Source organism: Oncorhynchus masou, chromosome 12 (genome assembly GCF_036934945.1).
Source record: "Oncorhynchus masou masou isolate Uvic2021 chromosome 12, UVic_Omas_1.1, whole genome shotgun sequence".
Classification (NCBI taxonomy): Eukaryota; Metazoa; Chordata; class Actinopteri; order Salmoniformes; family Salmonidae; genus Oncorhynchus; species Oncorhynchus masou.
The window spans coordinates 66,064,034-66,091,022 of record NC_088223.1 but is presented as its reverse complement, the minus strand read 5'-3'; the positions used below and the strand labels follow the sequence as shown (position 1 = coordinate 66,091,022).

Below are 26,989 nucleotides of genomic sequence, written 5' to 3'. Positions count from 1 at the left end.
TTTGTGATCCCCAACCTCATTTGTTTCACAAGTGTCTCCCTCTGAAATATGAGTGACTACCACTGCTCTATTGTCTATTCCTGTCATTGTTTCCCCTCCACTCTGCTTTTCTCCATCTCCTCTCCATATCTTCTTTTCCTCAGCCTCTCTTGATGTGTTGTCATGTAGCACCACCTGCAGGTCATCAGTAAGGTGACATGTGTGCTGCTGGTTGGTGGAGCTCTCTTCTGGGTTTGACAGAAGCAGCTGTGGGGTAGGAAATTAGCTTTGGAATAGAAAAACTAAGCAGCTAGAAACTAGTGTAGTGGTGGGCATATTGTACATTCTTCTGGGACAGAGGAGAGAGGCAGTGTGCTGCTTACATGAGAGAGAACTGAGCTCGCTCACATTCTGTGTCAGTCTCTCTGCTCAGCAAGCGAGTGATATATTATTTACCGGTGTACTTAACATTTTGCTCAAGGGAATTTTTACATTAGCTCTTGTGCCTGGATTAACATCACATACTTGGCCCTGTAAAAAACTGTATGTTGTATACTCTCATGACCGTGTACATTTAACTATATAGGCTAGCACACACTGGGAAAGTGGGATACAGAATAGAAAAACGGATGCAAAGGAAAACAGCATAGTTTGAAAATCTCTGAAGTATTATTTTTTTTTAAACCTCTGGATACAGTTGCTTCTTTTAGCATTGTACTATTGCTCACACTTGCTCTCCAGGGGTGAGAGAGACTGTAGAAAAGAAAGCATTCTCTCTCTCTCCCCCCAAACCCCCTAACGTTCTGACACTTTTAAGTTTATACCAAACCTTGGCAAATTCAGTAAACTTCTCAATAATTCATTACAACTGCTTGGTGTGGAATGCTGTCAGCAGTTCCTCAAAGCTACACGACATGGTTGATGTGTATTTTGCTGTGCTAGTGTATTGTGTGTAGTACACTAACAATGTATAGGACACAACAATCTTCATCTAACATTAACACTGCAATTAGAAAGTCCAACACCAACCCAAGAGGTCAAGACCCTTGATCACGCTAGTCACAACATCAAAGTTATCAAAGTCAATTCTAACACAACATGAGCCACAGAGAAGTCAGGAAGATAATCAGGGAGACCACCACTGTTCTTGTCTTGGAAATCATTGGTATGTATCTTAAAAATGTCAAAGATATTTTATGACTTTGATAAGTTTGATGTTGTTTCTAGCATGATCAAGGGTCTTGACCTCTTGGGTTGGTGTTGGACTTTCTAATTGCAAACTGCTGTTCCATCTGTGGTAGATAACTTTGATGTAGCCTACAGTACTTACATTATCACATAGATCCCCATGAATCATCCCTTCTGTAGTCATAAATGATATGATTAGCCTGAGCATCATAAAACATTAAATCTTATCTTAGCGCTGGTTATTAGTCTAAAATCTTACTGCTTGTGGATTAGTACAGATTAGATAATAGTGAGGTCGCCCGCAGTTTCACACACACAAACACCACATCCTGCTGATCCGTCCACCACAGTCCCAACTGTATCTAATCAGCCAGTGTGGTGGACAAGGATTTGAGATGCAGGTTATCAGTGTTTTAACAGACTTTAATTACCAGATGATTGCCTCTTTGGCTTAGTTTTTATGGCTGTGCAATTGATTTGAGCAGAGAAATATGTGGATTTGCCAGCAATAGCAAGGCTGCACTGATAACCCTGTGATCCCTGGCTTAGCCAGTGGTTATGTAAGACTTATCCTGGAGACTAGAATGCTATGGGGCCTGGGGTTCACAGACATCTGACTTCTGGGGCCTGGGGTTCACAGACATCTGACTTCTGGGGCCTGGGGTTCACAGACATCTGCCTTCTGGGGCCTGGGGTTCACAGACATCTGCCTTCTGGGGCCTGGGGTTCACAGACATCTGACTTCTGGGGCCTGGGGTTCACAGACATCTGACTTCTGGGGCCTGGGGTTCACAGACATCTGACTTCTGGGGCCTGGGGTTCACAGACATCTGCCTTCTGGGGCCTGGGGTTCACAGACATCTGACTTCTGGGGCCTGGGGTTCACAGACATCTGACTTCTGGGGCCTGGGGTTCACAGACATCTGACTTCTGTGGCCTGGGGTTCACAGACATCTGACTTCTGGGGCCTGGGGTTCACAGACATCTGACTTCTGGGGCCTGGGGTTCACAGACATCTGACTTCTGGGGCCTGGGGTTCACAGACATCTGACTTCTGGGGCCTGGGGTTCACAGACATCTGCCTTCTGGGGCCTGGGGTTCACAGACATCTGACTTCTGGGGCCTGGGGTTCACAGACATCTGACTTCTAACACAACATGCGCCACAGAGAAGTCAGGAAGATAATCAGGGAGACCATTAAAACCCCACAGTACTCTCCTCCACCACCGCCTTTCCCTGATTAGGTACGAAGTCCACGTGCCTTGGTGATTGTTTATTATGCTACTGAATGAGTAGATTTAAAAGGATTACACCACCTTTTCTGTTGTTGAAAAAACTGTCTTGAGTAAAAGTAATACTACTACTAATAATAACAGTAGTAATAATAATAATGCCTTAAACCCCTGAGCTGAGTAGCACATTTTCCTCGACAAACACTGAAGACACTGGCTCCCTTTTATTCATTTCTCTGTGCTTTTCACCAAAACTGCTGTGCTGAGTTACACAAATTATTTCCCAGTGTTTCCCTCTGAGAAGAGTTAGACAGTTCTCCCACTTCTCCCCCTTTCACCGTGCCTCGACCGGGGGTCGAGCCGTAGCGAGCTGCATACGGTAGACAAATGATTGGGTATCAGCTGTGATTTCCTCAATAGCTCAGTGGGGAGCAGGAAGTGGGACCGTGCGGAAGCAAGTGAGTGTGGCGTGGTGCAGATCGCCGTGGCCCTGGAACAGCCGCCATGCTGTGAGGGAGATGGCTTTTCTCTGTGACAGTCCGACAGAGAGCTGCAGGTCTGCAAATGAAACAGAGGGGAGGAAATGTCGGCTTTACAGACAACCAGCATGCAGGCCCCTATCGCCTGGCTGTGCTGTGGACTGCTGTGTGTGTCTGCTGCTGCTGGGGAAGGGAAGGAAAATAAAAGCATTGGATGGACAGAGAGGCAAACAGGCAAAGAAATATGGATCATTCTTGAAAAACAGAACAGTGTTATTCTCTCTGTTATTGGGAATTCATAAGACCTCCCCTATGGTGTGCAAGTGATTTATATATATGCTTTCCTCATCTGATCATTTGTAAACTCTGTGTTGTGTTATGGATGGCTGTGCATAAACCAGATAGTTTGCTCTGTGTCTGGTGTCTGTCTACTCCACGTGGGTGGGAAGGCCTGATGCGGTCTGCTCATAGTTTTACTGGGAGAGCTTCATTGAGATCCAGATCACTAAGCCAGTCTGTCTTTCTGTCTGTCCTATGTAGCCTGACTGGACTGACATTGTGTTATTATCAGGGATAGGAAGGTGGCTGTGTATTCATGCCAGCAGGCAGACAGTGTGGAGTGGCAGTCAGCCCTGCCCCCCCCCCCCCCCACACACACACACACACTCCTAGCTCCTGTTTAACAGGCGTGAGGCTTACACAATAATACCTGTGACAACGAGAGGGCTTAGCTCTTAGCTCTCATCACCCCTGACACTGTGTTATGCAGCCAGACTACAGGCCAGACTCCATCTAACCTCATTACCCTCGTCTGTATCACTGAGACTCCTGGTCTGCACACCATCATGTCAATGAGAAAAGGTTACTGGGAGATTAACTAGAATGGGTAAGATATTGTCTCTCTGTGTAACATCTGTAGTAGACAGTCTCTGCTTTGTCTTCAAGGGGCATTATTTTCCCAGGGTCTCGTGTCTTAACAAAGGACTCCGGACTGCAGAGAAGGCACTTGCAGTAGGTGGAGCTCTTGTGTTGGGTTTGATGTTGGGAAGGTGATCCACCTGCTGGTTGAGGGCTGGACGACTGCCTTTCTGTGTGTGTGTGTGTGTGTGTGTGTGTGTGTGTGTGTGTGTGTGTGTGTGTGTGTGTGTGTGTGTGTGTGTGTGTGCATGTGCGTGTGTGTTTCTCTATGTGTCTGTTAAAAAGTGAAATAGGAATATTAATGCAAATATGCCATATTATTTTAGCTTTACATGCTCTTGTACACACACCACCCAGACATACAAATAACACATTTTCTTTTTCCAAAATTTTACCCCTGTTTCTCTCCAATTTCATGATATCCAATTGTTAGTTGTTACTATCTTGTCTCATCGCTACAACTCCCATACGGGCTCAGGAGAGACAAAGGTCGAAAGCCGTGCGTCCTCCGAAACACAACCCAACAAAGCCGCACTGCACCCGGCCCGCCACAGGAGTCGCTGGTGCACGATGAGACAAGGATATATCCCTACCGGCCAAACCCTCCCTAACCCGGACGACGCTAGGCCAATTGTGCGTCGCCCCACGGACCTCCCGGTCGCGGCCGGCTGCGACAGAGCCTGGGCGCAAACCCAGAGTCTCTGGTGGCACAGCTAGTGCTGCGATGCAGTGTCCTAGACCAATTGACAGAGTTTGAGAACTGGTGGAACATGGAGCTTATTAGAAATTGTAATGGATATATTGTGTACTCCAGCTGGGGATTGTGTGTGTGTGTGTGTGTGCTTGTTTGTGTGTGGGCATGCGTGCATATATGGTGTGTATTTTATGTACTGCCTGCAACCACATGCCACATTTCTCTCCCAGCTCCCTGACACCTTCATGACAGGAACAAACATAAATGTCTCTTCATATTCTCTCTCCCTCTGCCTGCCTCTCGCTCCCTCTGCCTGCTTCTCTCTGCCTGCATTCCTTCTGCCTGCGCCTCTCTCCCTCTGCATGCCTCTCTGCCTCTGCCTGCCTCTCTCCCTCTGCCTGCCTCTCTCTCTGCCTGCATTCCTTCTGCCTGCGCCTCTCTCCCTCTGCCTGGCTCTCTCTCTGCCTGCATTCCTTCTGCCTGCATCTCTCTCTCTGCCTGCATTCTCTCTCTGCCTGCCTCTCGCTCCCTCTGCCTGCCTCTCTCTCTGCCTGCATTCCTTCTGCCTGCGCCTCTCTCCCTCTGCCTGGCTCTCTCTCTGCCTGCATTCCTTCTGCCTGCGTCTCTCTGCCTGCATTCTCTCTCTGCCTGCCCCTCGCTCCCTCTGCCTGCCTCTCTGCCTGCATTCCTTCTGCCTGCGCCTCGCTCCCTCTGCCTGGCTCTCTCTCTGCCTGCATTCCTTCTGCCTGCGTCTCTCTCTCTCTGCCTGCATTCTCTCTCCCTCTGCCTGCCTCTCGCTCCCTCTGCCTGCCTCTCTCTGCCTGCATTCCTTCTGCCTGCGTCTCTCTCTCTGCCTGCATTCTCTCTCCCTCTGCCTGCCTCTCTCTCCCTCTGCCTGCCTCTCTCCCTCTGCCTGCCTCTCTCTCCCTCTGCCTGCCTCTCTCTCCCTCTGCCTGCCTCTCTCTCCCTCTGCCTGCGTCTCTCTCTCCCTCTGCCTGCCTCTCGTTCCGTCTGCCTCTCTCTCTCTCTGCCTGCCTCTCTCTCCATCTGCCTGCCTCTCTCTCCCTCTGCCTGCTCTCTCTCTCTCCCTCTGCCTGCATCTCTCTGCCTGCATTATCTCTCCATCTGCCTGCCTCTCTCTCCCTCTGCCTGCCTCTCTCTCTCCCTGCCTGCCTCTCGTTCCGTCTGCCTCTCTCTCTCTCTGCCTGCCTCTCTCTCCCTCTGCCTGCCTCTCTCTCCCTCTGCCTGCCTCTCTCTCCCTCTGCCTGCATTCTCTGTCCCTCTGCCTGCCTCTCTCTCCCTCTGCCTGCCTCTCTCTCCCTCTGCCTGCCTCTCTCTCCCTCTGCCTGCATTCTCTGTCCCTCTGCCTGCCTCTCTCTCCCTCTGCCTGCCTCTCTCTGCCTCTTTCTCTCCCTCCCCTGCACCCTCCTTCTCCTCCTGTATTCTACCGCAGGCCCTCCATCTCTCCGGCCTGTCAGCGTGCTTTTTCATTTGGCTTGTTGCTACAGGGGGCTCGGCGCTGGCAGATTACAACTCGGCAGCCAGTCATTTTCGATTTATCTGAGCGCACCTCCCCCCAGTGCCTCCTCCTCCCCCCTCAACCTGCCAAGCTTGCTCCCTGGCTAGCATCAATCCAGACACATAACAATTCCTCTGACCCCCCTTTTCACCCTCCCTATTTTCCTCTTTCGATTGGCGAGAAAATTTAGCTCACAAGCCCTGAGACAAAAAAGAAATATTGTGGCAGGGGAAGCATTTAAGTTAGAGGAGGCAGCCAGGGCTGTATTATTACTTAGGCCTCTGTCACCGGTGATGACCCGGGAGAGTGGAGGATATCGATCGCATGTCACTCAAGGCATTCAGCAGATTGCATTGACAAAGCTTGTCGGGGCCATTAATAGCAAGGTTAGCAGCCTTGGCTGGGACCCAGGAGAAAACTCTAACTGTGCCCCATTACATGGTGACTTTTAACCATTCCCCCGGCTCACAGAGTGGATTGATAACCGTAAGGAAGTCATTTTACTCTCATAATTGCCTTCCTGTGGTTGACATTTGTGGCCCTAAGAGCCTGTAAAAGAGCCTTTCAGAGACAAAGGAGGAAGACGGCTAGCATTGTCTGGTTGAATTTAGAAAAATAAACAAAGACGTGCTGCACTAAACAAAACATGGCAGAGCGCAAAACCAAAAGATGAAAAGGAGCGACATAAGTGTGATTTATGGTTTGAAGGAAGTCCATTACTTGGAAGAGGAAGCCCAGACCAAAACAAAAACAGAGTGAGGGCATAGTTTGTAAAGAAGGTCACACAGTAATTACTTTGCCCTGGTAAGATCCCTGACAGCCACTGAACGCTCTTGGGGAGATGGAAGTAGAAAAAAATTACAAGATTTCGATCTGGCTGTAATTCTCAACGTAAATACAAGCGGCGCTGAGGACTTAAATAGTCCCTTTTCGTGCCTAGTGATGTGGAACTGAAATGTAACAGGTCCCCTGTGTGCGGTAATATGGCTTGGACACAGGTGGGGAAGCTATTTGTGCCAGCTGCCTTGCCACTGGTAGGTGCTGACAGGTCTCGGATGGCAGGTAGCTATTTACAGCAGCGTGTAAATCGAAAAGACGTAACTGATTCTCTTCAGCGTTCTGCTGTAGACTCCTACATTTCACCATACTGGGGAAACTTACAATAAAGAAATCTGTTTTTATTTCTGGTGGTTGGAGGGGAATTATCACTGCTTGGGGAAAATATAAATACAAGGTTCTCATCCTCTGTGAAAGGATCACTCATTGAACTGGTATCCGGTACATGGCCCAGTTGCTGAAAACAGTTTTTTTCCTGGTAGCCATTCATGTTATGCAAGCGTGGCATGTCCCATCCCTCCATCGACTGTCTGTCTGGCTCTCCTGTGCTCAGTTGTGATGTTGTTAAAGAGGAGTTAGCCTTGTATCCAGGTCATTAACAACTAGCTAGAGTGGTGAGTGGAGGTGGAACTGGAAGTGTGGATGAGAATGTGGAGAATGCCAGGCTGGGATTGTGAAGAGCAGGAGGCCTGAGGATGGAGGGAGCCGAGCGTTGCTCTGTGCTCATATAGACGCCATTTCCCCCCTGCTGTTGACTCCATTATGTCCACATTCCAGCTGCACTTTTATGGCCTGATGGGATCATAGGGGAACGATTGCCCTGTTAATGCTATTACATTGTAATGTTAATGGTCATATCCCTTATTCATCTTGGTTTACTTGTATTATACTGTACATTTGGAACCACTGTGGACCCACAAATTGCATGGTCCGTTTTTAACCTCTGTTATAGTCTAGGTTTCCAAGTAATTCTTGACAAAGTTTGTGATTCCATCATTTCCTACACAGTGCCAGTTAGCGACATCATATTCAGAAAAGGGTCAGCCTCTTGTAAGATAAATGTTTTGTTTTGTTGTTTGTTTAACTCATATAGCCAAGTATATGAGGTCGCCAGCTGACTGGGGAGGTGCCTGAGCTGTTCAGATGCTGCTCGTACTGCATTAGGACTTCTCCACCTATAGATTCATGAGTTAACCTTGATGTTGGTTGTTGATCCTGCATCGTCATTTAATTGTGTTGATTCTGAATCGTGAAATCAGCATGTGCACTCTGCTACTGCACTAACATGTGATCTGACATGAGGTCAAATACAAGGACTTAAGTCATGCTAAGGTCAAAGAAAATTCCTGCCAGCTAGCATCAAGCTGATAGAGAGCCTAGTGTTGTTACGAAGTTCTCTATTGCAGCTCTAGTGTGCCCGTCACATTTAAACCAAGCTGATGAGAAAGTAGAAACAGATGCTGAGTAGTCCTCCTCTAAAGTAGAACAAGCCAAGTCAACTCTTGGCCCAGTTCCTATTAATACATTGGCGCATTTTGTACCATCTTCTTTTATGGCCTTCTAGTAGTCGACGTGAATTTCAGGAAGGCGGCTAAATGAAGAAGGTTTACAACAGGGCTCCTGTTGTAACCTTGCTGCGCATGGCCTCGGACAAGCACCCTGTCGGCCAGCCAAAAGGGAACCGTATATTCTCTAAACAGATTTTACAGTCACTCTAATCCCCCAGCCTGCAGCCCAGGGGAGCTAAACACGGGTAAGGTGAGACGCCGCGCTCTCGTTCCCTTGCACCGTGGCCAGCCAAAACAGGCCAGGGCTTCTGTCCCCTAGGCCGATAGCCCGGCATCCTGTTCCACAGAGGTCACGCCCACCTGCTGATTGGAGATCAGCTGATCTCAGCTCTGCTGTAATTTACAGCCCTCCTGCCTACACTGTTCCAGGGATCACAGATCAATGAGAGACAAGCACCAGCCTGCCATGACCTAATCAAACCACTCACTGCTGTGCCCTGAAGCCAAAGGGTGTGACTAACTGGTACTAGTGGACAAGCTATTAGTCACCCAGCACAACTTGTCTTGTATTTCTAGTCCTGTTATTGCAGTGTGACTTTAGTTCATATCTAGTCAGAATGTATGTGTATTACTAGTCATGTATGTGTATCAGCCATACAGGATATCCATTAGTCATATATAGGTAGACCAGTGTGGGTGTGGTATTCAATTACAGACATTTTGTCCATTACTGCTGGCTAGTCGCTGTTAATGGACATAAATTGCAGGTTTATTGTGTGACCTTTCCTTTTAAAGATTTGAGTGGAATCGTTTTAAACGAATCTCCCGTTTGACCATTTTTCTCTGCTTATTTACTGCTTTACATTCAGGCTGGGAGCTTGCCCTGCCTCAGGTTCTGCTATAATGGCACTGCAATGACCTATTTAGATCTTATCTCCTTAATAGCAGGAGCCAGGCGACAGCACGCTCACTCCCCCATTTTGAAGAAATAATGTGTATATCTTCTTCCCCGCTTCTGAAAGGCTCCGTTTGTGCATTTTGGAAGCATTTGTTTATCATATTACCACCACACATGAGCCGCGCACAAGGCTTGACCCGGTGTTAAGTGTCCGCACTAAATTTCATTGCCTCCATCTACTGGAAGGCCTGCCAATATACTGGCAGTGAATTCCTGGAGGAAGATATGGCAATAAAAAAAGAGCAATGATAGCCTCCTGCAAGCCGAGAGGAGAGGAGCCATTTTTCCTTTTTTCTCTCCTAGCAGCACACTTTATTGAGGTGTGACTTGGCACTGAGGCTGGCCAGGCAGCTCAGGAAGCCCTCTGTGACTTGGCACTGAGGCTGGCCAGGCAGCTCAGGAAGCTAGCTGTGACTTGGCACTGAGGCTGGCCAGGCAGCTCAGGGAGCTAGCTGTGACTTGGCACTGAGGCTGGCCAGGCAGCTCAGGGAGCTAGCTGTGACTTGGCACTGAGGCTGGCCAGGCAGCTCAGGGAGCTAGCTGTGACATGGCACTGAGGCTTGCCAGGCAGCTCAGGGAGCTAGCTGTGACTTGGCACTGAGGCTGGCCAGGCAGCTCAGGGAGCTCGCTGTAACATGGCACTGAGGCTGGCCAGGCAGCTCAGGGAGCTAGCTGTGACTTGGCACTGAGGCTGGCCAGGCAGCTCAGGGAGCTAGCTGTAACATGGCACTGAGGCTGGCCAGGCAGCTCAGGGAGCTAGCTGTAACATGGCACTGAGGCTGGCCAGGCAGCTCAGGGAGCTAGCTGTAACATGGCACTGAGGCTGGCCATCCAGCTCAGGGAGCTAGCTGTAACATGGCACTGAGGCTGGCCATCCAGCTCAGGGAGCTAGCTGTAACATGGCACTGAGGCTGGCCAGGCAGCTCAGGGAACTAGCTGTAACATGGCACTGAGGCTGGCCAGGCAGCTCAGGGTGCTAACTGTAACATGGCACTGAGGCTGGCCAGGCAGCTCAGGGTGCTAACTGTAACATGGCACTGAGGCTGGCCAGGCAGCTCAGGGTGCTAACTGTAACATGGCACTGAGGCTGGCCAGGCAGCTCAGGGTGCTAACTGTAACATGGCACTGAGGCTGGCCAGTCAGCTCAGGGAGCTAGCTGTAACATGGCACTGAGGCTGGCCATCCAGCTCAGGGAGCTAGCTGTAACATGGCACTGAGGCTGGCCATCCAGCTCAGGGAGCTAGCTGTAACATGGCACTGAGGCTGGCCAGGCAGCTCAGGGAACTAGCTGTAACATGGCACTGAGGCTGGCCAGGCAGCTCAGGGTGCTAACTGTAACATGGCACTGAGGCTGGCCAGGCAGCTCAGGGTGCTAACTGTAACATGGCACTGAGGCTGGCCAGGCAGCTCAGGGAGCTAGCTGTGACTTGGCACTGAGGCTGCGGCTTAGTGAGATGGCTAGCTGAAAGCTGATATTGAAGTAACGACTCGGTGGCATGGATGGGGGGGCTTGGGAATAATGTAATTAATTGCACACAAATTTCTTTGATGAATAGTTATGTGGTGATAAGCGCTCCGCTGAGCAGCTGAAGGTCTCAGGCTTCTCTCTCTTTGCAGCTGTTTCACTCTGGGAAAGCTTCTCATGTCTCTCTTCCTTCTCTTTCTTTCTCCTTCTCTCTCTAGTGTTGCCCCACACTCCCCTTTCTCTCCCCTTCTCTATCGCCTCCTACTCTTTCTCTCTCTCTCCCTCAACCTTCCTGTCTCCTCTCTCTGTCCTTCCTCCCTTAGAGCCTAGGGGGATTCTGCTGTGGCCAGGGTGGGCAGGGGAGATGGAGGTGTTTAAAATGGTAAAGGAGGCGATGGGTAGAGGAGGTATTTTGTTGCCACACGGGGTCCTATAACAAGGTAATCTGATATGATCTGAAAGAGTGGAGGTCTCCCGCTGCTCTTATTATCCTCCTACCACCTCTCCCTCCTTCCAGCACCTCACACCACTCAGTTCATTATTACATCTGGTAATTGTCCCCATAACTCAGTGCAGCTGACTACAGCATTATATGGCCATTTGTACAGGGAAAAGGGTGATTGCGTTGCAGCTGCAGAGAGGATGGATGTTAAAAGCATATTGATTTGTTTGTAATGTCGTCACAGATTTATGTCTGTGTATAAATGCAGCCTCAAGTGTACCCACCCCCACCACACACCTTCAACCCCCCCCCCCCCCCCAACTCTGTAGTGTGCTGTGGCACCATTGCTTTGCTGTGCACCATCACATTCCACCACAGAGTGACTGTGATCGTGCTCTGTGGGCTAAGCCTGTCCTCAGGGTGCATTAGGCCTGTGGATCTTCCTGCCACTATTACAATAATGTCTGACTAGGTAGCCAGAGGTCACGGCATCCACTTGATCATGGTAACGGCAAAGAGGTATAAGAGTGAGATTGAGCGTTTCCATGGCAATCACGCCGCACCCCACAGAAATGTGAGACACTGATGAAAACTGCTGTTTCTGTTCTGCCGAGTCCCTAGCTATAGTGACAGCTAGGCGACATTGTCATTGGTGTCACACCCAGAGCAGAGGCAGTGAGCTCCCAAAGTATTGGGACAGTGAATTGTTGTTGTTGCTGTTTTGGCTCTGTACTCCAGCACTTTGGATGTTTAATTATACAATGACGATGAGGTTAAAGTGCAGACTGTCAGCTTGAATTTGATAGTATTTTTAGCCATATCGGGTGAACATAGTCCCCCCGATTTTAGGCGACCAAAAGTTGTGGGAGAAATTCTCTGATATTTAATTTTACTAGGCAAGTCAGTTGAGAACAAATTCTTATTTTCAATGACAGCCTAGGAACAGTGGGTTAACTGCCTGTTCAGGGGCAGAACAACAGATTTGTACCTTGTCAGCTCGGGGGTTTGAACTTGCAACCTTTCGGTTACTAGTCCAACGCTCTAACCACTAGGCTACCCTGCCGCCCCAATATGTGAATTAAAGTAGTCAAAAGTTTAGTATTTGGTCCCATAGTGAATAATGATGAGTGAGAAAGTTACAGATGCATAAATATCATACTCCTAAAATGCTAACTTCCCCTGTTATTGTAATGGCGAGAGGTTAGCATTTTTTGGGGGTATGATATTTGTGAGTCTGTAACTTTCTCACTCATCATTATTCATGATTCATTCAGGACTATCCATAATCATGGTAACATCCACATTAATGTAGAGGTCTTTAGAAACATATTCTATTCTTATTTACAATAAAAGTGTCTACAAAATTACAGTACATGATTTACCATGAATTTCTATTGGGCACAAAATAATCGGAAACACGAGCAAAACAAACAGCAAATGCGTCCAACAAGTTTGTGAAGTCACAAGCTTGATGTAATCATTGCGTGCTAGAAATATGGAACGAAATACTCAACTTTTGACTATTTTAATACACATACGTTGCCCTCGGAAAGTATTCAGACCACTTGACTTTTTCCACATTTTGTTACGTTACAGCCTTATTCGGAAATGGATTAAATATACTTTTTTCCTCAGCATTCTACACACATTGCCCCATAAAGACAAAGTGAACACAGTTTATTTTTTATTTTTGTAAATGTATTCAAAATAAAGAACCCAAGAATCATTTATTTCCATAAGTATTCAGACCCTTTGCTATTAGAATCCAAATTTAGCTCCGGTGCATCCTGTTCCATTGATCATCCTTGAGAACTTTCTACAACTTCATTAGTCCACATGTGGTAAATTCAATTGATTGGACATGATTTGGAAAGGCACCCACCTGTTTTTATAAGGTCCCACAGTTGACAATGAATGTCAGAGCAAAAACCAAGCTATGAGGTTGAAGGAATTGTCCGTAGAGTTCCTAGACATGATTGGGTCGAGGCACAGATCTGGGGAAGGGTACCAAAACATTTCTGTAGAATTGAAGGTCCCCAAGAACACAGTGGCCTCCATAATTCTTACTGTAAATGGAAGAAGAAAAAGTTTGGAACCACCAAGACTCTTCCTAGAACTGGCTGCCCGCCCAAACTTATCAATCGAGGGAGAAGGGCCTCGATCAGGGAGGTGACCAAGAACCCAGATCTCTTACAGAACTCTAGAGTTCTAATGTGGAGATGGGGGAACCTTCCAGAAGGACAACCATCTCTGCAGCAACTCTTTGGCCTGAATGCCAAGTGTCACATCTGGAGGAAACCTGACACCAACCCTACGGTGAAGCATGGGGGTGGCAGTATCATGCTATGGGGATGTTTTTCAGCGGCAGGGACTGGGAGACTAGTCATGATCAGGGTAAAGATGAACATAGCAAAGTATAGAGAGATCCTTGATGAAAACCGGCTCCAGAGTGCTCAGGACCTCAGACTGGGGTGAAGGTTCATTTTCCAACAGGACGATGTCCCTAAGCACATAGCAAAGACAACGCAGGAGTGGCGTCGGGACAAGTCTCTGAATGTCCTCGAGTGACCCAGCCAGAAACTGGACTTGAACCCAATCGAACATCTCTGGAGAGACCTGAAAAGCTGTGCTGCAATGCTCCCCATTCAACCTGACAGAGCTTGAGAGGATCTGCAGAGAGGAATGGGAGAAACTCCCCAAGTACAGGTGTGCCAAGCTTGTAGCGTCCATACACAAGAAGACCCGAGGCAGTAATCGATGCCAACGGTGTTTCAACAACGTGCTGAGTAAAGAGCCTGAATACTTAAATAAATGTGCAAAAATGTCTACCAACCTGTTTTTGCTTTGTTATTATGGGGTATTGTGTGTAGGTAAGGGTTGATTGTTTTCTTAATACATTTTAGAATAAGGCTGTAATGTAACAAAATGTGGAAAAAGAAAATGAGTCTGATTACTTTGGAAATGCATTGTATATGTGAATTTGTCCCAATACTAAAATGGAGGGACTACATTATGTACAAAAAGTGTGTTAATTTCTAAACTGTTCACCCAATATGGATGAAAATACCCTCAAATGTAAGCTGACAGTCTGCACTTTAACCTCAAAGTCATTGTACCAAAACAACAAATGTGTCACTGTCCCAATACTTTTGAAACTCACTGTATGTCAATTGGAACATGGGGTCATACTGTATTGGGAAATAAAGACAATGCTTCTGCTGTCTAATGCTTCTAAAAGAGACACTGAATGATGCATTTTAACTGTGTCTTCCCATGAGATCTATACCACACACAGACCAACTAAACACTAAACAAATAAGGGCAGTGGGACCCCAGTGAACCCTGATGCCCAGTGACAGGCTGTGACTGTGGACGTGGGGAGGAGGTGGGGGGATGGAGGCGCCTGTCTGGGGTGGTTAGAGCGCTCAGGCCTCAGAGCCAAACACAGGGTCAGGCCCGGGCCGCGCTGGTTACCGCCGGTTACGCTCTGCCACACAGCTGCTGTCGGAACGATGACAGAGGAAGCTGAACCAGTGCTTTACAGGCCCTGACGGCCCCTGTGTCCCACTTTCACATTACGTTCTGGGTTAAAATGCGTTGTGGGTTAACCGTGCCCGACTGTTTCCAACTGCTACTGTCTGCTGCCAGTCCAAAGGTGACACACTATCACCACGGGGCTGATGGGAAATGTAGTCTCTCACCCCCCTATGCTTAGACAGGGATTATTGCTATGAATATCATCAAGATATGTTTTTACTATTCAGAATATAAGCATATCCTAGGCATTTGGCATGCCTTTTGTTCCATGAATAGTTTAAAGGGAAATCTTTTCATGCTCATCATTAGGGAATCTTGAAAAATGTAGTGTAGTGTAATGTCTTGTCATTGGTTTGTCCTCAAGCTATACAGTAATCTGTGTGTGCTGTAGGCTAAAAACTCCTCCAGTTTCTTATGTTAACTGCTGAGTTGTGCAGCCTCCAGCCTTTCAGGTTTTTTGGGAGTTCTTTATAAGAACTTTGTGACATCTGCTGATATAAAAAGGGCTTTTGATTTGATTTGTTTAAATCCGTTATATATAGACCTCTGAAGGTAACATAAAGGAGATATTCAAAGTGTAGTCACTGGAAACCAAAGGGATTTGACAGTGCAGCAGAAAATAGAACGTTTATTATAAGCAGCCCAAGCTAGCTAGTGGATTATCTATAAAACGTTCATGGTACTCCCTCAGTAGCAAGCAGCCGTAAAACTTCTCGAATGAGGGACTTGTTAATTTACGTGTTAAAGAAAATTAAAAATGTATAAGCGCTTTTAGGTAAATGAGATCCTCTTTCATTGCTGGCCTGATGGGAGGAATACTGAGAGGACAGGTTAGCTATGCTGAGAGGACAGGTTAGCTATACTGAGAGGACAGGTTAGCTATACTGAGAGGACAGGTTAGCTATGCTGAGAGGACAGGTTAGCTATGCTGAGAGGACAGGTTAGCTATACTGAGAGGACAGGTTAGCTATGCTGAAAGCCCAACGCAGAACAACAATACAAGCCCTTCAATTGTTCCAGGTTTTATTACCGCTGAGTTCCGCAGCTGCTGTTGTGCGTAACTAAGGGAAACCAGGAGCTGATAGCAACGGAATCCCACAGGAGCTAGCATAGAAAGCCGGGCCAGCTTTCACATTTTTTTGTGTGGCGGATAGAGGGGGGTGGGTAGGGGGTGGGTTGTGTACAGCTCTGTCAAAAAGGCCTGTGTGGTTACACACATTAAGCAGGGCCCACGTTTGTGTTTGATTGCATTTAGTTGCTAGTGGAGCCCTTGGGAATAAGTCAATATGCTTGTAAAATTTGTCCGCAGCACTGGCAAAGCACTTTTCACTAAGTGGGTAGAGGAAATAATTGACTACACATGTTGACGATAATCCCGTAAAAACCTTCAAAGGCTGTTTTCAACCTCCATTCTAATGTGAAAGCGGCATCTTAAGGGAGATATTTCTTCCCTTGAAAATTCTCAAGTAGGAAAATTGGTATTGTTCAGGTCATGTTTGGATAGATGAATAGCACTTCCTCAGCTCAGCCGCCCATACTAGCAATACTGAAATAAAAAGCATTCTGTTTAAGTTAGTCTTCCATTGATTCAGCCTTCTTTTATAAACTAGGCTATCTGTATTGTAAGTGGCAGCCATCTCCTTTTGTGAGGCACTACTCCATAACAGTTAGATTGGGCATTTTTATGGCCATTGAGGTAACAGTGTCGTAGATGTTTAGTTGTTTAGTTCAGGGTGAGTGACATTACATCCAAATATGGAAGGTATCAGAGCTCCAACTTTCTGTGCATTCTAGAGATGTAATACCTGGAAATTGCTTAACACCACAGCTCCATGTAGATCTGGGTTTGCACAGCACGGTGAAGGACATTACAGACATCCTGTATGATGTGCTGTTCATTCTCCTGGTGAAATTGGCTGTGGCCCCTTGCACTTTTCACACAATTGGAAACAAATTCATCCATTCCCTTTTGGCCCTTGTAACATAAGAGATAATGTTACCAGTTATGATATATCTACTCGAGGTATGTGTCATCTACTCTAGGTATGTGTCATCTACTCTAGGTATGTGTCATCTACTCTTGGTATGTGTCATCTACTCTAGGTATGATGTGTCATCTACTCTAGTTATGATGTGTCATCTACTCTAGATATGTGTCATCTACTCTAGGTATGTGTCATCTACTCTAGGTATGTGTCATCTACTCTAGGTATGATGTGTCACCTACTCTAGGTATGATGTGTCTTCTACTCTAGGTATGATGTGTCATCTACTCTAGGTATGATGTGTCATCTACTCTAGGTATGATGTGTCATTGACTCTAGGTATGTGTCATCTACTCTAGGTATGATGTGTCAGCTCCAAACTACAGAATAGACGTTTCTATTTAGTTTGAATTTGGGGGAATATATATAATTTTGTTACTATCACATTGGAGATATAGAGGCATGGATACAACTATGATAGTGTGTAGGTTTTATTTAGGTTTCTCTCTGCCAAACAATCACACTGACTGGAAACACTTGTTAATTCTACACTTCAATAAATTCAGGAGGGGAAGGACGGGGGGATGTTTCTCTCCTAACATGAAACAGATTGAGGGAAAACAAGACCTTATTGTGTTGGAATTAATAGCAGATGCACTTAAGATGCACTAAATGTTTCATTAGATGCTAATGTCTTGCTGTGTTTTTAATTGTTGTAAAATTAGCCTCTGGAATATTAAAACCATCTGTTTGTTAGCCATGTTCCTGCAGGGTGAATCTTTACCCAGGCTGTGTGGATGAGAAGGTCACTAAACGAATGCATCTGTATGTGTAATGAATATTCAGGGAGAAAAAGGTGTAGATTCACACGCAGAGCTCGGCAGATGTTTATTAAGCCTTCGCAGAAGGCAGGAATCGTGGTCACATGCAGGCAATGGTCAAACACAGGTAGGCAGTCAAAAACAAACAATACCTCACAACCATACAAACAGAAAGAACTGAACAAACTAGGGAGCTGATGAGACCAGATGAGAAACGAACACAGGTGAAATCAATGAACAAAAAGAAAGACAGGGGTACGTTCCAGAACACAAAGAAACAGAGCTACATTCAAGAACACAAAGAAAAGAACACAAGGTTGACTAAGAAAAGAAAAGCAGAACCTTACAGTATGTTTCAACCTGCCTCTTAATTACTGTGTTTTTATTATTATTACATGAGCACGGAACAACAGAACGGGCATGTACAGATCACACATGCACGCTGCAAGTACATACACACCCACGTGCACGAAGGAAAACACACACACACACACACAAAAGCACAAGCACACACACAGTACCCCCACCCACCCTTTCTGACTGCACCTATCATCTCTGTACTAGATGTTCTGGAAAGCAGCCATGGTGTGTTCACTGCAAGAGAAGAAACTGTAAAAAGTCAATTAAGTGATAAAATGTGAAATGACTGGCCAGAATAATGAGAAGACCTAGACCATGATGATGAGCCACTGGTTGCTGCTCCTGGGATGAGTGTCCAACTGAATGGACTACTAGTCTCTACACACACACACAGACTAGTTCATCACTCAGATATATCTGTACTGGGAGGTCATTCATTCTCAGCTCAGCTTTTTGATGGGGCTGATTTATTGTGACCACCTTCCCTTCATTTAGCATGTCTATTAACCACCGTTAAAGTCCATCACGCCATGGAGCGGGCATGATCTGCACCTCGGAAAGAAGATTCCTTCTCAGAAGTAATTTAAGGAGGCTTTAAGAGAAATTAAAGGGAACAACAAGTCGAGGGAGACATTTTGCTATTCGCTGTTTAATAGCTGGTGCCTGCCTGGCCATGTAATATATCTGAAAGATGATTTAGGCTTATTGAATTGGCTTTACTGGGGGATTGTCCTTTACACGTTTTCTGAGGTCAATTTCATCGATTTTGATTGTATATTTTCTACTGATCGATGGAGACCAGTGAGTGTACAGTATTTATACAATCAGTTAGTTTCACTTTCGGACAGACATCAGTCATTTTGATGATACTTGAACTGTTAGATTAATCAAAATCTATTTTACTCCAACATACTGTGACAGAATTATTGTCCAATGTGTCAGACTTTGTTATAAGAGATACGGTAATGCAGAAAAGCCCTTAAAATAAACAAAGAAAGAAAATGTGTTTTTGTCACATACCCCGGTTAGGTGCAGTGAAATGTGTTGTTTTACAGGGTCGTCCATAGTAGTATGTTGCCCCTGGAGAGAATTAGGGTTTAGTGCCTTGCTCAAGGGCACATCGGCATATTTTTCACCCTGTCGGCTCAGATATTCAACCCAGTGCCCCTTTCGGTTTACTGGACCAATGCTTTAACCGGGAGGCTACCTGCCACCCCTTAGAGCTATCCCATCATTTCATGTGCTATGGATTGTCTTGAATTATGAGGACCACACAATTTATTTTCATAATATGCCTAATCTATTGTTTTTTTTTTTACCTAAAGTTACAAAGGAAATGTGATCTATTTAATAAACACAAGAAACCAGCTAAATTGATAAAAGAATGTGGCTGTATAGCAGGAACAATGGCATCTAGTGGTCAAAACCTGGTACTTTCACACTACTTGTCAAACATAGAGAACTTTTATACTACTGTAGTTGTTGGGGTGGGATTGGCATTAGATGTGGAAAGTCCGTGGGTGGCTTCAGATTTTTTGGCGGGATTCCATCGTGTCTTTTACTCATTGGAAGGAAGATGTTTGGTCCAGACTGGATATTGGGGACTATATTTATTGAATGTTATCTTAATCATATCATTTAAAATGGACAATTTTGCGTTCAATCAATTAGCTTAATTTCTCAGCGATCACATTATATTTCAACAAAATAATGTTTCAGGAATGCTAATCGTATCTTTTACTAACTACGCGATCTTTTACTAACCACTCAGTGCTGCCAGCAGGGACCCAGGTTGGTTAATGAATATTATATTATAGGTCAACATGTTTTGATGAACGACCTGCAGACTGGGGCATAAACAGTGCACAGTGCCATCGCTCCCATCTTTCCATGTCCTTACTTCAGTGCTCTATTACTGTGCCAGTGTGTATGCCCAGGATATTACTTCCCCCTCTCTCTGAAAATATGCAAACTCCCATCAGAGGAATTGGCCTTTAACAAGAAAAAAAGGAGGGAAATGTGGAGGGGAAGTGTGTTGAAGGTAATTAGTGCTATCACACATGCCGGAGCCCCTGTGTTTGAAGCTCTGTGTGTGTGTGTTTCTATGTCCTTGTGTTCCCTCCAGCACTGTTGCCTTGTGTGGCCTCGCTCTCTTATCTCCTCTCCCCCTTTAGGCCCATCTGGCATCTCCCAGTGCTCTGGCTCTTTCTTATCACTCTCAGCACTCAGCCTGGCTCAGTCTTTCACCCATCACTGTATTCTCCCAAGGAAAGGATTCCTTTCACACTGCTAATGGCAACAGAGAAGGGAACATGCTCATTTTAATTATACATTTAATTCAAGGGCTCTTAAGACATTCTCCCTACCCTGTGCCATTTCAATCAAATTTGATGGCCAGAATGAGGATGTATAATAAATACTTCACTCAAAAGTGACCTGTATAGTTCAGTCAGTCAGTCAGTCAGTCAGAGAGAGAGAACAGCCCCTCTTAGAGAATACAATCCCTCTGCGTGCTGTCTGTCGTGTCATACTCTGCCTTTTCTATTATGTGGCATTACACCTGTTTACTGCTCTCCTCCACAAAGGCCCCTCTTACATCTATGGGGGCGCTATTTCATTATTGGATAAAAAAACGTGCCCGTTTTAAGCGCAATATTTTGTCACAAAAAGATGCTCGACTATGCATATAATTGGTAGCTTTCGAAAGAAAACACTCTGACGTGTCCAGAACTACCAAGATATTTTCTGGGCGTGCCCTAGAACGTGAGCTTCAGGCAAAACCAAGATGAGACGGCATCCAGGAAATGAGCAGGATTTTTGAGGCTCTGTTTTCCATTGTCTCCTTATATGGCTGTGAATGCAAGAGGAGTGAGTCAACCCTTTCTGTCGTTTCCCCAAGGTGTCTGCAGCATTGTGACGTATTTGTAGGCAGATCATTGGAAGATTGACCATAAGAGACCACATTTACCAGGTGTCCGCCCGGTGTCCTGCGCCGAAATTGGTGCGCAAAAGTCAGCTGCCAGTATTTTTCCATGCGATTCAGAGAGGAAAGCAAGCTTCCACGAACGATATATCAATGAAGAGATATGTGAAAAAACACCTTGAGGATTGATTACAAACAACGTTTGCCATGTTTCGGTCGATATTATGTAGTTAATTCGGAAAAAGTTTTACGTTGTAGGTGACTGAATTTTCGGTTCGTTTCGGTAGCCAGAATCAATGTAGAAAACGGAACGATTTCTCCTACACACAGACGCTTTCAGGAAAAACTGCGCATTTGGTTTGTAACTGAGAGTCTCCTCATTGAAAACATCAGAAGCTCTTCAAAGGTAAATTATTTTATTTATTTGGTTATCTGGTTTTTGTGAAAATGTTGCGTGCTAAATGCTACTCAAAATGCTATGCTAGCTTTGCATACTCTTACACAAATTAGTCAATTTCTATGGTTCAAAAGCATATTTTGAAAATCTGAGATGACAGTGTTGTTAAGAAAAGGCTAAGCTTGAGAGCAGACGCATTATTTTCATTTTATTTGCGATTTTCAGAAATCGTTAACGTTGCGTTATGCTAATGAGCCTGAGGCTTTAGTCACGATCCCGGATCCGGGATGGGGAGTTCCAAGAGGTTTTAAAGCAGTTTTTTATGTGCTTTGAAATGAAGCATGCAAGGTTTGGCAAAGGTTTGGCAAGGCTGGCCGGTCTGGTCTGGTTTTGGTCTGGTCTTCTGAGTCTGGAAGGAAAGGAGTATTGTGAGGAAGCTTCAGAGGACATGAATTGTGGACTTGGACCACAACGGCCCGTGGCCTCCCAGGAGTCCCACATTGTTATCTTCAGACTCCTGGAGGGCTCAGATGTTCTTGGATCGCACATCTTCCTCCTACTCTTTGCTCTCTTGCTTTTTATTTTCTGTGTCTTAGTGAGTCTGACAGTGTCTGGAAAGTGACACCTGCTGAGCTCCTGTAGTCTCTGTATGGGGCTGTCTGTTTGTTTGAAGGGAAGGGAATACAGCTTTTGAAGATTTTTGAAGGCTTTTGTTTCTCTTCTCTAAAAGGTTGATAGGGATTTCACAGTGGGAGCTCATATGCTGGCTGTCTTGTCTGCCATTGGCAGGCTGGAGTGACTGCTGCTGGCTCAAGAGGCCTATAAACATGACAGATTTACACATACACCACAGCGCTTGCTGCCAACACGCACAGATTCATGATTTTTTCTTCTGTCTGTTGGATAGGGATTCCCAGCTCAGTCTACTCAGCCAATATCATCTATGTAAAGCTTAGAACCAAAGCCCTGTCGCAACATCTTCAGCATGTTAACGTGTGTCTGACTGTGTGTGTTTGTTGTCTTTCAGCTGAAGCCAGGCCAGAACAACTGCAAGGACAGCGACAGCGAGAGCGTGAGCGGAGGGTCCAAGCCTTTTGTCGGAAGCAGCTCCAGAGATAGGCTGAGTGACGTAAGTAAACAAACAAATAAGCACACAAACAAGACGTGACACGAACTGTATGTCTACACAGTACAATATAACTTAAACTCCTCATGGGCTTAGTTCAACTGTCGAACCCCATCAGAACTCAAAATATAAGCGTGTTTTACTCCAATGTTTGGAAACAAAGTACAGTGCCTTGCGAAAGTATTCGGCCCCCTTGAACTTTGCGACCTTTTGCCACATTTCAGGCTTCAAACATAAAGATATAAAACTGTATTTTTTGTGTGAAGAATCAACAACAAGTGGGACACAATCATGAAGTGGAACAACATTTATTGGATATTTCAAACTTTTTTAACAAATCAAAAACTGAAAAATTGGGCGTGCAAAATTATTCAGCCCCCTTAAGTTAATACTTTGTAGCGCCACCTTTTGCTGCGATTACAGCTGTAAGTCGCTTGGGGTATGTCTCTATCAGTTTTGCACATCGAGAGACTGAAATTTTTTCCCATTCCTCCTTGCAAAACAGCTAGAGCTCAGTGAGGTTGGATGGAGAGCATTTGTGAACAGCAGTTTTCAGTTCTTTCCACAGATTCTCGATTGGATTCAGGTCTGGACTTTGACTTGGCCATTCTAACACCTGGATATGTTTATTTTTGAACCATTCCAGTGTAGATTTTGCTTTATGTTTTGGATCATTGTCTTGTTGGAAGACAAATCTCCGTCCCAGTCTCAGGTCTTTTGCAGACTCCATCAGGTTTTCTTCCAGAATGGTCCTGTATTTGGCTCCATCCATCTTCCCATCAATTTTAACCATCTTCCCTGTCCCTGCTGAAGAAAAGCAGGCCCAAACCATGATGCTGCCACCACGATGTTTGACAGTGGGTATGGTGTGTTCAGGGTGATGAGCTGTGTTGCTTTTACGCCAAACATAACGTTTTGCATTGTTGCCAAAAAGTTCAATTTTGGTTTCATCTGACCAGAGCACCTTCTTCCACATGTTTGGTGTGTCTCCCAGGTGGCTTGTGGCAAACTTTAAACAACACTTTTTATGGATATCTTTAAGAAATGGCTTTCTTCTTGCCACTCTTCCATAAAGGCCAGATTTGTGCAATATAAGACTGATTGTTGTCCTATGGACAGAGTCTCCCACCTCAGCTGTAGATCTCTGCAGTTCATCCAGAGTGATCATGGGCCTCTTGGCTGCATCTCTGATCAGTCTTCTCCTTGTATGAGCTGAAAGTTTAGAGGGACGGCCAGGTCTTGGTAGATTTGCAGTGGTCTGATACTCCTACCATTTCAATATTATCGCTTGCACAGTGCTCCTTGGGATGTTTAAAGCTTGGGAAATCTTTTTGTATCCAAATCCGGCTTTAAACTTCTTCACAACAGTATCTCGGACCTGCCTGGTGTGTTCCTTGTTCTTCATGATGCTCTCTGCGCTTTTAACGGACCTCTGAGACTATCACAGTGCAGGTGCATTTATACGGAGACTTGATTACATTTATCATCATTAGTCATTTAGGTCAACATTGGATCATTCAGAGATCCTCACTGAAGTTCTGGAGAGAGTTTGCTGCACTGAAAGTAAAGGGGCTGAATAATTTTGCACGCCCAATTTTTAAGTTTTTGATTTGTTAAAAAAGTTTGAAATATCCAATAAATGTCGTTCCACTTCATGATTGTGTCCCACTTGTTGTTGATTCTTCACAAAACAATACCGTTTTATATCTTTATGTTTGAAGCCTGAAATGTGGCAAAAGGTCGCAAAGTTCAAGGGGGCCGAATACTTTCGCAAGGCACTGTCGATGTGACTTGCACCATCATTGTCAGTCGATTGACCCCAACCAACATTTCGAGATTTATATATATGGTTGAAAACAGGAGATTCTAAGCTTAACTAAGGATAACTTGTGTATCAACTCTGAAATTCTAGCACAGTAGAGTTAGTTACAACAGAGATATCCCCGATCAGCTCTTTAGAGAAAATCCGCCCTGAAGTTTGCTGTTTGTTTTTAGCGTGACACTGTTTGCATTTTGCAACACAAGTGCTACTGTAGAAGACATTATGTCTGTTATTTGGCATAACTTGTAGCTTGCTTGCTACTCATTTAAAAGTTTGACAAGTTAATGTGTTTAAAAATTAGTTTGTGGGTAAGCTAGCAAGCTAAACCGCTAGTTAGCTAGTGTGTCAGTTGATTGTTAGCTAACCAATGGCTCATTTTGAAAGTTGGATCTTACAGTATCGTCTGAGGCTTTAAATATCACACTGATTTTGACATTCAAAATAATTTTGTTGGCTAAAAAACATGTTCAGGTGATTTCTTTTTGAATCCCAAAACAGACATGTCAACATTTAGCCTCAAACATGTTTCTACTGCTGATTGCCGCTTTAAAGGCGATCTTTGGGTTGATTTGTGTATTTTGTGAAGATTACGCGAGGTTTGACAAGGTAAGTTTAAGTTACTCAAACTCAAGAAGAGTCTGATTAAAGATACATTGTGTGCTGCATATCACAGCCGACAGGTAAGTTCTGCTGATGCTGTGGACTGATAAAAATGTCATGTGATTTGCATTGGCCCTACACCAATAAGAAGATCTCCAGCCTGGTGTTGTCATTGGCTGTCCGCCAGGCTCCTTCTGGTGAACAGGGCTGAACAGTTACAGTTAGTGTTGTAACCATATACTGTACACACAGACGTTTAGTACTAGAATAAGGACATCCTATTTACCCAGTGTCTTGTTCCTCAGTCTCAGTTCTTTAGAATCTAAATGTAAATGTATTTCATTTATTTATTCAACCTTTATTTAAACAGTCAATAGAGATCAAATTCTTATTTACAATGATGGCCTGGCACATAGGGTGAGAGATCCCTCTCTGTGCTGGCTTGGATATGTAAGGAGAGCAGACAGGTGCTAGGAAGGCTCTAAGGCTCTGTAAAGGCCTGCTATGCAATCTGGCAGACCCCAGCCATTTTACATCTACAGAGGCGCTGCTATCAGATATGGTCCATAATTAAAACTGTCAGTTGGAAGGTGAAGCCAGTTGTTGACAAAGACACGGAGAGAACGAGTGAAGCAAAACGAATTCTGATGTGTAGCTATAGGATGCTTGGCCAGGCATGAAATGAAATAAGTAATTTGATGTCGACATCATACATTTAAATGATACCTGCTGCTTCACCTCGCCCTACTGTACTGTAGTAGCAAGGCAGAGAGAGAGAAAGAGAGAGAGAGAAAGAGCTAGCGAGTGAAATCGGAGAGAGAGAGATAGTGTGTATAAAGACAAACAACGATAAAAAAATGAAACTGTGGATGGACGCAGTTTTATCACTTTGAATAACCGATAGCCACCGCTGTGCGTGGCATGGAAAATCAACAAAAGCCTTTAATTTGTCATCCATTAGGACACGCTAAGCAATATGGGCTTGGAGAAGAAGACTTACACAGTGCTGTCACTCAGGGCCTGAGGAGAAGACGGACATGTGATAACCTTTTGGTTTAAATTATAGGGCAACATAGTACAATGTATTGAATAATAAAATAGAGAGTATGATTCGATGTGGAGCTATACATTATATGTGGACTTCAGGATTGGAATGTGAGAGAGTCATCCGTGTCTTGTCCTTTGTGGTCTTGCTTTAAACAAAGTGCAACTTATAAAAGCTTCATAAAGCATTCATAAAGGCTTCCTAAGCACTACATAAATGGGTCATGAATCATATAACCCATATGTCATGCTCTATAAAGGATTCATAAATGTAAAAAAAAAAAACACTATGTCAAATGTTGCATAAACTAGTGTTTTTTAAAGGGTGACATAAGTACTGCTTAAAGGTGCACTATGCAGAAATTGCTCCATCATTTTCTGGTTGCTAAAATTCTAATAGTTTGCTTAATTTCAGTTTATCTGATATAACAAGCAAGTGTAGAGTATTTTATTTGTATTTATTATGGATCCCCATTAGCTGCTGCACTCTTCCTGGGGTCTGGCAAACTAAACTTAAGCACGGGAAGCATATAAATAGCGCACCTAAAACAGATCTACAGTTTCCTAGACTTGCTTTCAATGAGAATGACAGATCTAAAACTCATATTTCTATGTGCATTTGGTCAGATCGCCCAAAAAGTTACGTATTGCAGCTTTATTATAGGCTTTACAAATCATATTAAATTGACGCTTCACAAAGCATCTATAACTTTGTCATGTCATATTCTACAAAATATCTAGGAGAACCCAACCTCTTTCCATCTTGGGTGCATAGCCAATATTGTCCCTGACCCTAACCTTCCCCAAAATGCATTGCTGCAATTATTGTACACCCTAATTGCACAGTGTTTGAGGATAAATGCCTCATATTACTTCCCTCTCTTTCAACTCACATACCTCTGAATGTGGTAACACATCTTGTATGTCCTGAAATTATCTTTACTTCTGTTTGAACATTTCTTTAACCCATCCATAAGTTATGTGTTGTGGTTGTTAAGATATTTTTGTCCTCCACATTATCTTTCACCAAGACAGCCTTTTATCCACAATGTGTGTCCTGTGAGGGTTGAATAAAGCCAGTCCTCCACAATATCTATCTACCTGTCTGGCATGGAGGGCCAGAGGGCCTGTCCTCTCTGTGTGTCTGAAGGGAGC

General features: G+C 44.9%; 1 protein-coding gene across 1 annotated transcript in view; it reads left to right on the top strand.

The window, feature by feature from the left end:
- LOC135550687 (autism susceptibility gene 2 protein-like) overlaps window positions 1–26,989 on the top strand; it is a 489,505-nt gene that overhangs the window by 177,144 nt on the left and 285,372 nt on the right. Inside the window, 1 exon segment of the mRNA XM_064981711.1 lies at window positions 22,270–22,371. Within this exon segment, the coding sequence (XP_064837783.1) occupies window positions 22,270–22,371 (102 nt within the window).